This window comes from Ctenopharyngodon idella, chromosome 12 (assembly GCF_019924925.1).
Source record: "Ctenopharyngodon idella isolate HZGC_01 chromosome 12, HZGC01, whole genome shotgun sequence".
Taxonomy (NCBI): Eukaryota; Metazoa; Chordata; class Actinopteri; order Cypriniformes; family Xenocyprididae; genus Ctenopharyngodon; species Ctenopharyngodon idella.
Genome location: NC_067231.1, coordinates 4,470,708 through 4,482,967, shown reverse-complemented (window position 1 = coordinate 4,482,967; position 12,260 = coordinate 4,470,708). Strand labels below are relative to the sequence as shown.

At 36.4% G+C, this 12,260-nt stretch overlaps 1 protein-coding gene across 2 annotated transcripts; it reads right to left on the bottom strand.

Annotated features, from left to right (window-relative positions):
* Positions 1-961: 961 nt before the first annotated feature.
* Positions 962-9,726, bottom strand: cep55l (centrosomal protein 55 like). Of its 2 annotated transcripts, none has more exons than XM_051914315.1 (9): positions 9,580-9,726; positions 9,170-9,378; positions 8,696-8,956; positions 4,952-4,996; positions 4,702-4,852; positions 4,365-4,627; positions 2,534-2,605; positions 1,712-1,837; positions 962-1,619 (listed from the first exon to the last, which is right to left on the bottom strand). In XM_051914315.1, the coding sequence occupies exons 2-9, from the start codon at positions 9,362-9,364 to the stop codon at positions 1,410-1,412; spliced, it is 1,323 nt and encodes a 440-aa protein (XP_051770275.1). In that variant the 5' UTR covers positions 9,365-9,378; positions 9,580-9,726; the 3' UTR covers positions 962-1,409. The 2 variants fall into 2 exon arrangements, with proteins under 2 accessions (XP_051770275.1, XP_051770276.1); XM_051914316.1 differs by having other exon boundaries at positions 9,584-9,707.
* Positions 9,727-12,260: the final 2,534 nt, after the last annotated feature.

The following is a 12,260-nucleotide window of genomic DNA, read 5'->3' as shown; positions in this document are numbered from 1 at the left end:
TTATACTACTGAAAGTGTATGCTGGGGTCCGCACGGCGGACGTGTTCCACACATGCACAATCAAGCATTTGATTGTGCTGTAAAGTGTAACAACCACAGTCACCAACTCGCTCTGCCGGCATTTGTTATAATACATAATGTAGGCTATATAAGTTAATGATACATAATATGTATCAGTGTTGTTCAGTAAAAAATTCTATTTTTATTTTGATTACTCGATTAATTGTCAAAGTAATCGACTGATTACTTGATTACCAAAATAATAGTGACAGCTAAGATAGTTAAAACATTTCAAAACACACATACATTATTCTGTATTTAGTGACGAATAAAAGACTTTTTCCAGTCATATATTTTGTCAATGAAGATTTCTTAAAAATAGTTTTAAAATAGTCTCATCTTGTGAACCCAGTATTATATATTGTCTCATAAGATATTGTCAAACCCTTAATAAAAGGTAATTTCCCCAAAACAAACTTGTGGCCAGTGAAAATGCTGAGCGGCTAGTAACTTTGGAAAACCATTAGCCAATGTCAAGCCCTGTGTATTTAGCCTATATATATTTTGTATGTCCTGTGTCTTCACAGACAGCCAGGGATCTATTGATTTAATCTAGATTACATATAGACAATGTCTGAAGCATATGCTTTTTTTTTTTCTTTTCAGAAGGATTCTATAATTTGTATTTCTTGTTGCCAATTATACTTATTGCTTACCTGGCAGTGAAATTGTACATGGCACTTCCTGGAAGCGAACCATTAATAAACTTGTTCTCCTTCGGCTACTGTGCCTTCACCTAATCCCATCTTTAAATAGTTTAATGCAGGATTTACACATGCAGTCTAATTTAAGACAGATTTGGTTTGCAAAGTCAGGACTGATGGATTGGAATCGTTCCTAGACAAGTAACACTTCAGAGGTACCACGAGGATACAAGGGAAAACTAGGAAACAAGCCAAACTGTTTTTTTGTCTTTTTCCTTTTATTCAAGTAAACAATTCAGTGAAGGACTGTGTGAAAAATGGTATTTTTTTTTTTTTTTTTTTTAGGTACAACACTGATTTAAATGTTGAATATTGATTATTACTTATTGCATGTATGCAAACTGCATGTCAAAGAGCAACCTGGTCACCAAAAGCGAACTAAGAAAATAACATATATTTGAATTCATAAATTAAAATATTTTAAATATGCCCCATATAAACAAATACTTTTATGAATAAAAGAAAAGTCCCTTCAAACTTTTCAAATTCAAGAATGACTGTTCTTAAAAAAAAAAAAAAAAAAAAGCTCATATAAAATGCTGAAACATTTCTTTGGAATGGTGACTACAATCAACCAAGACAAAATCACTCTAAATAATGACGTTTATATACACAGTGGAAAGAAGCATGTGATGTGAAGCAGGTTTAGCTGAAGCAGTAGTCGAGGTGGGCGAGCAGCTCTCTGTGCTGGCTGGTGGGGTACGAAGCGCCACAGTTCGGACACTCCAGGACACTCTCATCTAGTATGTTATGAACTTTAGATGGAGACGTGGTTCGATCTTGAATAGTCAATCTTTCAAAATCCATCCTGTTACATGAGCTGGGCTCAGAGAAACGAGACTCTCTCTGCTGTTTCTGAGGCACAAGGTCAATACAGGCACATTATTACACAATAATATGATAAAAATATCAATGATCATGTCGGGACGCATCAAGGAAAAACTTACGGAAGACTCCAGGCGTGTAATCTGGTCTCTGGCCTTCCGCAGCTCTTTCAAAACTTTGTGCAGTTGGTGCTGTAAACTTTGACGGTCTAGTTTTTCATTTTCAGATTCTTTGGCTGACAAATGGATCTGTAGGATGGTCAATGACAAATAAGGGTATAAAAAAACGTCTAGTTTAAAATGCATGTCTTAGAAATTCATATTGGCTTCATATGGTTTAAAAATATGTCATGTGGTGTAACCATTAAAGGTGCAGTAAGCGATTTTTGAAAGTGGATTGGTACGAACAAAACAACACACTTGTAGCCAATCAGCAGTAGGGGGTGTGTCCACTCATGATGGGGGAGGAGAGAGAGTGAGCAAGAGGGAGATTTGAAGAAAGACTGTAGAAAGTGTAATGGCTGAGAGACATTACAAAAGAGAAAAGGTCAGAGAGGAATATCACTGGAAAAAGAAGGGTAAAGAGCTTTAGGATCCGCGTTAATATTAGAAAAGCTTTCCAGAGCTGGAGAGGCCTGAAAACTGACGGTGAGGTTGTCGTTTCATCATTTTTGCTTTATTTTTCACAAAGCATTATTTTGCATCGCTTCAGATATGATAAAGAGACTCTTGTATTGCGTGTAAGTGCATATTGGGGGCGGAGCAATGAAGGGAGGGGTGTGTTTGTTTAGGGGGATTGTACTTTTCAGCATTTTTCAATGTCATTTTACATGTCAAACATGAGCAAGACAAAAAATTAAATACAATAAAATAAAAAGTATTATGTTACTGACCCAGGAATTTCATTCATCAATGAAAGCTAGTGTTGAAGGGTGATCTGAATACCTGTTGTTCCAGTATAGCAATTCTTTTCTGCTCCTCCTGCCGATTCATCAGGGATTTCTGTAATAGGTTCACCTTTCAAAAAAGAAAAAATTTGCTATTTTTATCTAGAAAATAGTATGTCTGTTAACGGGGGGTGGATTCTGGAATCCACTGCTGCTTCAATATATATATTATATATCCTGGCGTATTCAAGTTACGAAGAAAGTGTAAACTGGTGTCACATCAGTTAAACTTTTTCCGTAAGTTGATTAGGGAAGGCATAGGACGTAGTGTAAGCTTTTTGAACTGCAAGAGTTTTACACTTCCTTCATAAGTTGAATACGGAAGGTGGTCTGGCGGAAGCTAGATATTTTACTTCATAACTTGTTAAATGCATCGCTTCGCTTCAGAAAGCCTTTATTAACCTTCCGGTGCCGTGTGGAGTATGTTTATAATGGATGGATGTGGATGGAGACACTTTCTTCAGCTCATACTCATTGATCCTGCTCACTGACATTATAAAGCTCGGATGCGTAAGGATATTTATTAATATATCTCTGATTGTGTTCGTCAGAAAGTCATATACACCTAGGATGGCTTGAGGGGGAGTAAAGCTTGGGGTAATTTTCATTTGAAAGTGAACTAATCCTTTAATCAATCAGAATCATTCAACCTGAAGTAATGACGTAGTTAGTAGACTCTGTTAGAGTATAATTGTTGTGGAAACATGAATGTGCGCAGAATGGCCTACGAACTCCTTGTGAGTCTTGAAGCTGGCTTCTGCTATTTTTCAGTAAAATTTTCTTCAATTTATTTTTTTAAACTCTGACTCTGGGTCTTTATTCATCACATCTGGTCTTTGGGTCTTTAACTGTAAATTCCCCTACACTGTCAAAAGAAATGAGTAGATACCAATACAAGGATGTATTTCCCAAAAGCACTGTAAGCCAAAATAGACAGTAGAAACCACTTGAACCAATAGCCTCTATAAACAAATTAGGCTCACAATGCTTCTGGGAAATGCCGCCTGGAGCTGGGCAGTGACACAAATTTCACACTTCTATTTTGATTCACAAGCTTGCGATTTGATTCAATTCCGATTTCGATTTAATTCAATTCAATATCGATTCATTTGGCTATAGACTACCATTCAAAAGTTTCAGATTGGTAAGATTTTTTAATTTTTTAAAAGAAGCCTCTTCTGCTCACCAAGACTGCGATTATTTGATACAGAATACAGTAAAAACAGTAATGTTGTGAAATACTTTTACAATTAACCGTTTTCTATTTGAATATATTGTAAAATGTAATTTATTCCTGTGATCAAAGCTGAATTTTCAGCATCATTACTCCAGTCTTCAGTGTCACATGATCCTTCAGAAATCATTCAAATATGATGATTTGCTTCTCAAGAAACATTTATTATTAATATTGAAAACAGTTGTGTACATTTTCCTTTTTTCAGGATTCATGATGGATACAAAGTTCAAAAGAACAACATTTATCTGAAATAGAAAGCTTTTGTAACATTATACACTACTGTTCAAAAGTTTAGGGTCAGTAATTTTTATTTTTTTGAAAGAAATTAATACTTTTATTTAGCAAGGATGCATTAAATTAATCAAAAGTGACAGTAAAGACATTTCTAATGTTACAAAAGCTTTATATTTCAGATAAATGATGTTCTTCTGGTTTAGTACTCTCCCATAGCAAACTGTGGTAGTCATTAAGTTTATTAAGTCAAATAAGTCAAAAAGTTTAAGTAATTTTTCTAAAAACTGTCGATTAATAAATAAAATAAGTATATTTTACGTATTATTAATTAATAGTGCAGAAAAATCTGCATACGTACCTGCATCAGTAGTTCAGCCACCCTCTTCCTCTCATCCTCCAGCTCACCCTGCAGTCGAGCAGTTCGCTCTGATGAACACCTCCTCTCCTCCTGCAGAGCCTCCCGGTCTCTTTTCCTCTCCTCCAGAAGCTGCTCTCGGGCCTGAGCTGCTTCCCTGCTCTTCTCCTCATACCTCCCTCTCAGATCCTCAAGTTCTGCCTGGATCCGGCTGACCCGGGCCCGTTCGGCCTCCAGCTCACGCTGAGCCTCCTGCCCAGACTGGCCTGTGGGGCAAGAAGAGACAATGAATGGTGATATTTTATTCAGGCCACTTTGAGTGTCTTTAAAGAGTATTTACCATCTGAACTGGCTTCTTTGAGCTGTTGTTGGAGTGCTTGATTTGCTTCATTTAACTGCGTCTCTAACTCCTTGGTCCTGGCTAAGACGCCCTGAACATAGGCCTCACGCTGCTGGTCATAAACAAGCCAGTTATGGTTCTTCTCCAGAGCCTGTACTCAAAAACAGAGAGAGGAACAACAACAACAACACATGAGTCTAGCAGACAGCACCAGGAAGCTATTATCTGAACTCTTAGGTTGCGAACTCACATCTCGCAACTGCTCCTGCACTGACGCAAGCTCACCAGATGGAACCTGTCGGGAGACCAATGACACAAAAATGTCTTAAAATAAACACTAGACAAATGTGTTATGATGATTAAAAATGAAAGTGCAAAGAAGCTAAATGCATCTCATATTATAAAAGAAGATGAAACCTTTCACATCTTAGACAAATTACTTCAGTGATAACCAGTTTATGGGATACTAGCCCTGATCTTTAAGGGGCCGTTCACACCAAATGCATTTTTTCATTCCAATACGCTCATTGTTTTTCTATGTTACACTTGCTAGATGGATGTGTATGACCGTTTATATGGAAGGCTAAACGGTTCAAAAACACGTGAATTTTAACCCATCAACAACACATAAAATACATGTATTTAACGCGCATTTCACGCATACGCGTTAAATACATGTATTTTACATATTGTTAATGTGTTAAAATTCACGTTTTTGAACCTTTTGGCCTTTCATAACCGTTGCTCTCAGCGTCTTGCATCTTTTGCAGCTTTTCACGCATCACACGGCATTCTAAAAACGCGGCGCTCAAGTTTAAATCAGTTCAACTTTTTAAAAAATGCACCTCAAGACCATGCGTTTTTTCCCCATTTCACTGCTTGTGTTGCGTGTTTTTCAAAGCAAAAACTCTTTGTGTGTGAACAAGCCCTAAACATTGACACATCCATATGGATCATTGCATCCATTAAATGATTAACAAACAAAATGATGCATAGATGCAATGTGCAAAAAGATGTCCAAGTATAAACGAGGTCAAACTGGCACAGAGCTGTCATCAAACGTTGATAATGTCATGTGCAACTTTTGATTACTTTTCTATATTATTTAAAAGACATTTTTTGTTGTGGATGTTCCAGTTGAGATACAGGATTTGAAATTTTCATAGTGTTCCATTAAATGTTCATGTTATATTTTGCTTGCATTTGTGAGTTAATAAAAAAAGTAACTGGTTGTGGGAAAATAGGCACATAATACTGTAGTATCGATATATTGAATGTTATCACAGCATGCTTTGAGGCATCAGCAAATATCGTAGCGCTGGCTAAGAGAATCAATATCAGTTGGTATGGTGATGAATTGTAAGATTTACACCCCTACAAGCTACAACACCAATCTTGTATAGTGCAAACCGAGCACATTTTTGACCAATAACCTGCTGAGACCTGTCAAACTGATTAGAACAGGAACTTTAACTTGTCAACAGGCTGACGATCTCTTAAAAAGATGAAATGCTAGCATAATTTGTGAAGGTTACATTGTGCTGATTTCCTTCACAAATACAAACCCCTAACCTGAACATTAACCTTAGAATAGTGTTGGTAGCACATGATTTTCCTGAACTCTGAACTGAATCAATGAAGTCTGAACTCTTCTTGACAGAACAGAAGTCTGTGTGATTGAGTTGACCAATGATATCGGCTCAATAAAACAATTTAGATTCAAATATATAATATATAATTATATTTTTTATTATGTCATCATAAATAAAAGAATTAGTTGTGGTCTACTAACGTCACTCCTTCAGCACTAGTTAGGTCGACTTCTCAGGGTAAGAAAATAGTTGTGTTTGATGAAATGCTGCCATCTAGTGTATGAACCTCATCATGCACTCATTTGCCTGGAAATGCCTTGACGCTAAATGACAGGAAACTACTGTCATCACTCATGACTATGGTTAAATAAGATTTTGTCAGGTGAACATCTTTACCCTAATAAATTTTAAATTAATAAGTTAGGTCAATAATAAAAATAAATAATAATAAAACAAAGTTCATGGTTCTCTGATGTCAGTTAATGGTCACATGACATGCAGGTAAAAAATAGTAAATATTTTATTTTGTTTTTTATTTTAATTTTTATGATTTAATTAATTAATAGCTTTCCATTAAATTTAAAACCCCCTGCAGTTTCATCACAAACCTCATTATAAGAAACCCTGTCTATCTTTCTCTTTGCATTTTTACATTGATATGGTACAAAATTATCCTTTTCAAGTCAATGTGATAAACGAGTTAGGTTAAAAGTAATCTAAAAAGTAATCCCTAAAATTAGTAATCTAGATTACATTAACTAATTTTTTACAATAACTAATAATTTGTCATGTAATTTGGAATCAGTAACTGACTACAATTTTGTAACTAATCTACCCAGCAGTGTATGTATGTATATTAATATTATACATTATAAATATATATGGGTCATTGACGAATAAGGTTTTTAAAAGTGTAAAAAAACATAATGGAGAATTAATTTTGAAGTTTTATTAAGTGTTAACAATGAGATTATCTGTTTTTTTTTTTTTATAATCAATTAACACTGCTTTTGTCATTTTTTACAAGATGGACAAAATTTGTCCCTAAAAAAGTCATTCGGTTTAACCAAATGACACTTTTGGTTATACCGAATGATATTTTCAAAGAATGCTAACAGGCTGATATCTAGCTAGCTAGCAAAATGAAAATCAAACATTTTATATTTAGTACAAGTTTTTAAAATATTACAACATTTTCCATGTTTTATAGCAGTTGTACCGAATGACCTGATGTTTCGGGACATGCATATGAGCAAGTGAAAACATGAATTTTTCATATAGGTAAGAGAGAATTAGTTACTTTGCTTCACGACCATGTGGTTCTTTGCAGGTGTCTGAATGATGTCACATCCTGTCACATGATATTGAACACAGAGGTCAGCCCCGACAAAACGTTGCGAAACGTTTTTTAAACGGAAACGGTGGTGCGTTGAACTCCCTGTTCTGATGACGCAAGAGTTGCAACTATGGCAGCTGAGAAGGCCATTCTTTGTGTTCTTTTCAAAGAATTGATATGCTATATTTTTACTATAAAACTCTTACGACAAACATGTCTTCTAATATCTTAAATTGTTGCATATACCGAGCTGCAGCGGACACATTTGTAAACGACTTTACTTGGACCCATTGTGCGAGCTGTCTCTTTAATACCGCGTGGTTTATGTTGCTGCTGATTGGGCTGAGATTTTTGACACACCCACCAAACAAGAGAAAACGTATCTCAAACCCCGTTGCAAACCGTTTCCAGGAAACATGTTGCTCAACCAGGAAACCGTAGCAAAACGCCGCGCACCGGTTTGAGCGTGCCCATGGCTTGATCCAAAACGGTCCCTTTATATTGGTTACTCCAAATGACATCAATGAAATTAATTTTTCCGGACATTCTTTCTCATAACAAAGCAACAACTCCTACACATAATTTTAATACCATTTCACACTATGTTGATATATGATGTTATAAAATCACGCCAGAATAAAAAATATATAGATTTAAGATAGTTTAATCACAAATGAAATGGCTGTATTGGCCTTTGGACAGTTAAACCGAATGACCTTTTGACACTTCAATTTCTTTAAAATAACTTTATATGTAGCAAAATATAATTAAAACCTTTTGGATTCAATAGAACAGATCTAGTTGTACTACCTTACATACTTTGAATGTCATATCTTTGTTTTTTTATTATTATTAAGGCCTTTGGACAAAAAAATGACCCGTTATGTCGTCGACCCATATACATTTATTTATTCATCTTATTTAACCATAGTCATGACAGTAGTTCATGACAGAAAGTAGAAACTGTGCATTTCAAGCTCAAAATTCTTAACAGTACGCTTAAAATAAAACTTAAATTAAAGAAAGCCCTAATGCCATACGAAGGGTCTAAAGTCAAATCCCCTACCTTTTGTTTCTCAAGTGTGTCACACCTCTCAGAAACTGCACAATACTTGTTTTTCAGGTCTTCGGTCTCCTTTGAGAGAGCCTGGAACTGTTTCTCTCTCTGTTCGGCCTCCTGTTGTTTCTGCTCGAGCTGGCTCTGCAGTGAAGACACCACCTCCCTGTGAGCGGCGCGCAGCTGCTGTTTGAGGCCGCAGATCTCCTGCTCCTTCCCCAGCAGCTGCTGGGAGTTTCTCTCCCTCAGCGTCTCCAGGGCCAGAATCCTCTGTGACACAATGGAGTTTCAAAACGTGAAAATATGTTAGTAGTGATAATCTTTCACTTCATGAAATAATAATGAGAAAATGTAGAGAACATTACATCTCTCTCTCTACATATACACAGCTCTGTAAATATGACATCTATAGACATCTTGGTTTTCTTTTTGTCATTTTAAACAGAGTTCCATCTGATTTCAGGTATAAAGGAATAAATTCACCTCCAGAAGTTTGGCTTTGTCAGAGTCTGAATGATTGTGTTGATGTTTTCCAGCCTTCTTTATGTCCTCTAGACTTTTCTTCAGCTGCTGATTCTCTCTCTTCAGTTTCTCTATCTCCATCTCCATTGACTTTGAGCTGCTGCTTTTAAAACCTAGTTTATTCACGAGAGTCTCCTTTGCCCCCTTCGCTGCCATGTCTGGAGTGATGTCTGGACATAAAAGAGTTTTTTCATACGTGTAAAACTAACCATAATAAAATCAAAATGAAGAGGACTCGTAGACCTCCTATATACTATAACTGTAAAAGCAGTTACAGCGAATAATAGCGAAAGTTCTGCTTGATTTAATAAAAAACAATCTGATTTATATATTAAAAAAACCAATCGGAATAAAACAAAGTATTTACTTACGCACAAGAATGACTATTTAAGTATAGCAGTATAACAACATCAATCTGTGGAAACGGTTTTGTTTCACTTCCGTGATACTGAAAACAAGTTTAAATACGGCGCGTCCTGCGTCATATCCGGAACACGCCGTCGTCGGGTGAAGACAGATGGCGCCCTGATTCTGTAACGTATGTGAACAAATATCTTGCAGTTTTTTTACGAATATACTTCTATAAATATGCTGTTGATACACGTTTAATGTCTCTAAAATAAAAATCTGTAATGTAATCCGTAGTGTTTAAAAACGTTCAAAATAATCATATGCAACTAAATAAGGAACACTTCCATTTTATTTACAATACCGTTAAAGTTTGAGATATAAGTACAATTAAAAATAAATGTTTTCTATTTTAAAATATTTTAAAATGTAATTTATTCCTGTGATAGAAAGCTGAATTTTCAGCATAATTACGCCATTACTCTTCAGTGTCACATGATCCTTCAAAAATCATTATTATATGCTAATTTGCTGCTGAATGTTGAAAACATTTGCTGCTATTTTTGTGAAAACTGAAACATTTTCCAGGATTCTTTGAAGAATAGAAAGCACAAAAGAACAACATTTATTTGAATTCTGCATTATAAATGTCTTTACTGTCACTTTTGATCAATTTAATGCTTCCTTGCTGAATAAATGTATTATTTAATTTAAGTATAAATTAAAAAAAAAAAAAAAAAAACATCACTGACCCCAAACTTTTGAACTGTGGTGTATATTACTTATATTTTAAAAACATCAAATTAGTTGCAAAATTAATGCTTTTGATTACTCTTGTACTAAATGAGTCTATTTGAGAGCACTGACGACTTTCTGCAGGGTTGAAATACCTCTCTCATCTCTGACAGATACGCCTGTCAGTGTCAGTTTCGAAAACAGATGTCTCATTATATCTGATGATTCTGCCTAATGAGGACAGTGTGAAAGTTTGTTTCTTTACTGTTGGCTGGTTCTGGCAAGGTCATGGTGCTGCTGTGCGGGGGATGATGTTTGGGTTTTAGTGCTGCATCTGCACTCAGCTGCAATAATCTGCACTAATGACACTGCAGGCTGATGCAGCTGTTTATCACTCACTCAAGCACACACACACACACACACACCTCACCCTCCAAAAGTACAACATGGGCCTCATATTGCTCTGGGTATACCGTTGTGGGTTTATTTGAGATTTGGGTGTTGAAAGACTGTCGTCCAGCTTGGGTTTCATTGTCAGAAATCCTCCACACTCTTGCGGCAGTATTCATTTGTGAATAAAGCTGCACAGTGCTTAGTAATGCAACATCCATCTTTGAAATCCAGCTAATCCAGGATTCTGTAAGAGAGGAAGGAAAAAGCTAGAAGAAAGCTTTTTTCCCCCATGAGTCTGCCAGGATTTCCACTTTAATAAATATTGAATGACGGGAGTCCACACGCAGAGTGTTTAGCACAAACGCAGCTGTGATCTTGGTGGATGAAGTGAAACTGCAGTTCACACACTGATCTCATTCCTGCGCTCGGTAATCCTCCAGTTCAGTGTAAAGATCATTCAAGCAGCGTTAGATATTTGTGATTGTCACAGCAGATTTAAAGGGTAGAATGCAGTTCCTCATTAAATTTGTATTCCCTCCTGGCTGCCTACTACTCCTCCTCCCTCGAGACGTTCTCATTCCACCCCTTCAGTGTTTGCTTTACTGGATAATGGCAGCCATCTTTTATTTCTCCCACACTCTCTTATTCTGACCTTCTGTTGGTTCTTTTATTCTATTTTTTTTAATTCTATGTATGTATCTGTGTATTTCTATCCATCCATCCATCTATCTATCTATCTCTCTATCTATCTATCTATCTGTCTGTCTGTCTGTATATCTATCTATCTGTCTATGTATCTGTCTATCTGTCTGTCTGTCTATCTGTATGTCTATCTATCTGTATGTCTATCATCTGTCTATCTGTCTGTATGTCTATCTATCTATCTATCTATCTATCTATCTATCTGTCTATCATCTATCTGTCTGTCTATCTTTCTATCTGTCTGTCTGTCTATCTATCTATCTATCTATCTGTCTGTCTGTCTGTCTATCTGTCTGTATGTCTATCATCTATCTGTCTGTATGTCTATCTATCTGTCTGTCTGTATGTCTATCTGTCTATCTATCTATCTATCTATCTACACTATATTGTCAAAAGTATTGGGACACCCCTCCAAATCATTGAATTCAGGTGTTCCAATCACTTCCATGGCCACAGGTGTATAAAATCAAGCACCTAGGCATGCAGACTGCTTCTATAAACATTTGTGAAAGAATGGGTCACTCTCAGGAGCTCAGTGAATTCAAGCGTGGTACCGTGATAGGTTGCCACCTGTGCAATAAGTCCATTCGTGAAATTTCCTCACTACTAAATATTCCACGGTCAACTGTTAGTGGTATCATAACAAAGTGGAAGCAATTGGGAACAACAGCAACTCAGCCACGAAGTGGTAGGCCACGTAAAATCACAGAGCGGGTTTAGTGCATGCTGAGGCTCACAGTGCACAGAAGTCGCCAACTTTCTGCAGAGTCAATAGCTACAGACCTCCAAACTTCGTGTGGCCTTCAGATTAGCTCAAGAACAGTGCGTAGAGAGCTTCATGGAATGGGTTTCCATGGCCGAGCAGCTGCATCCA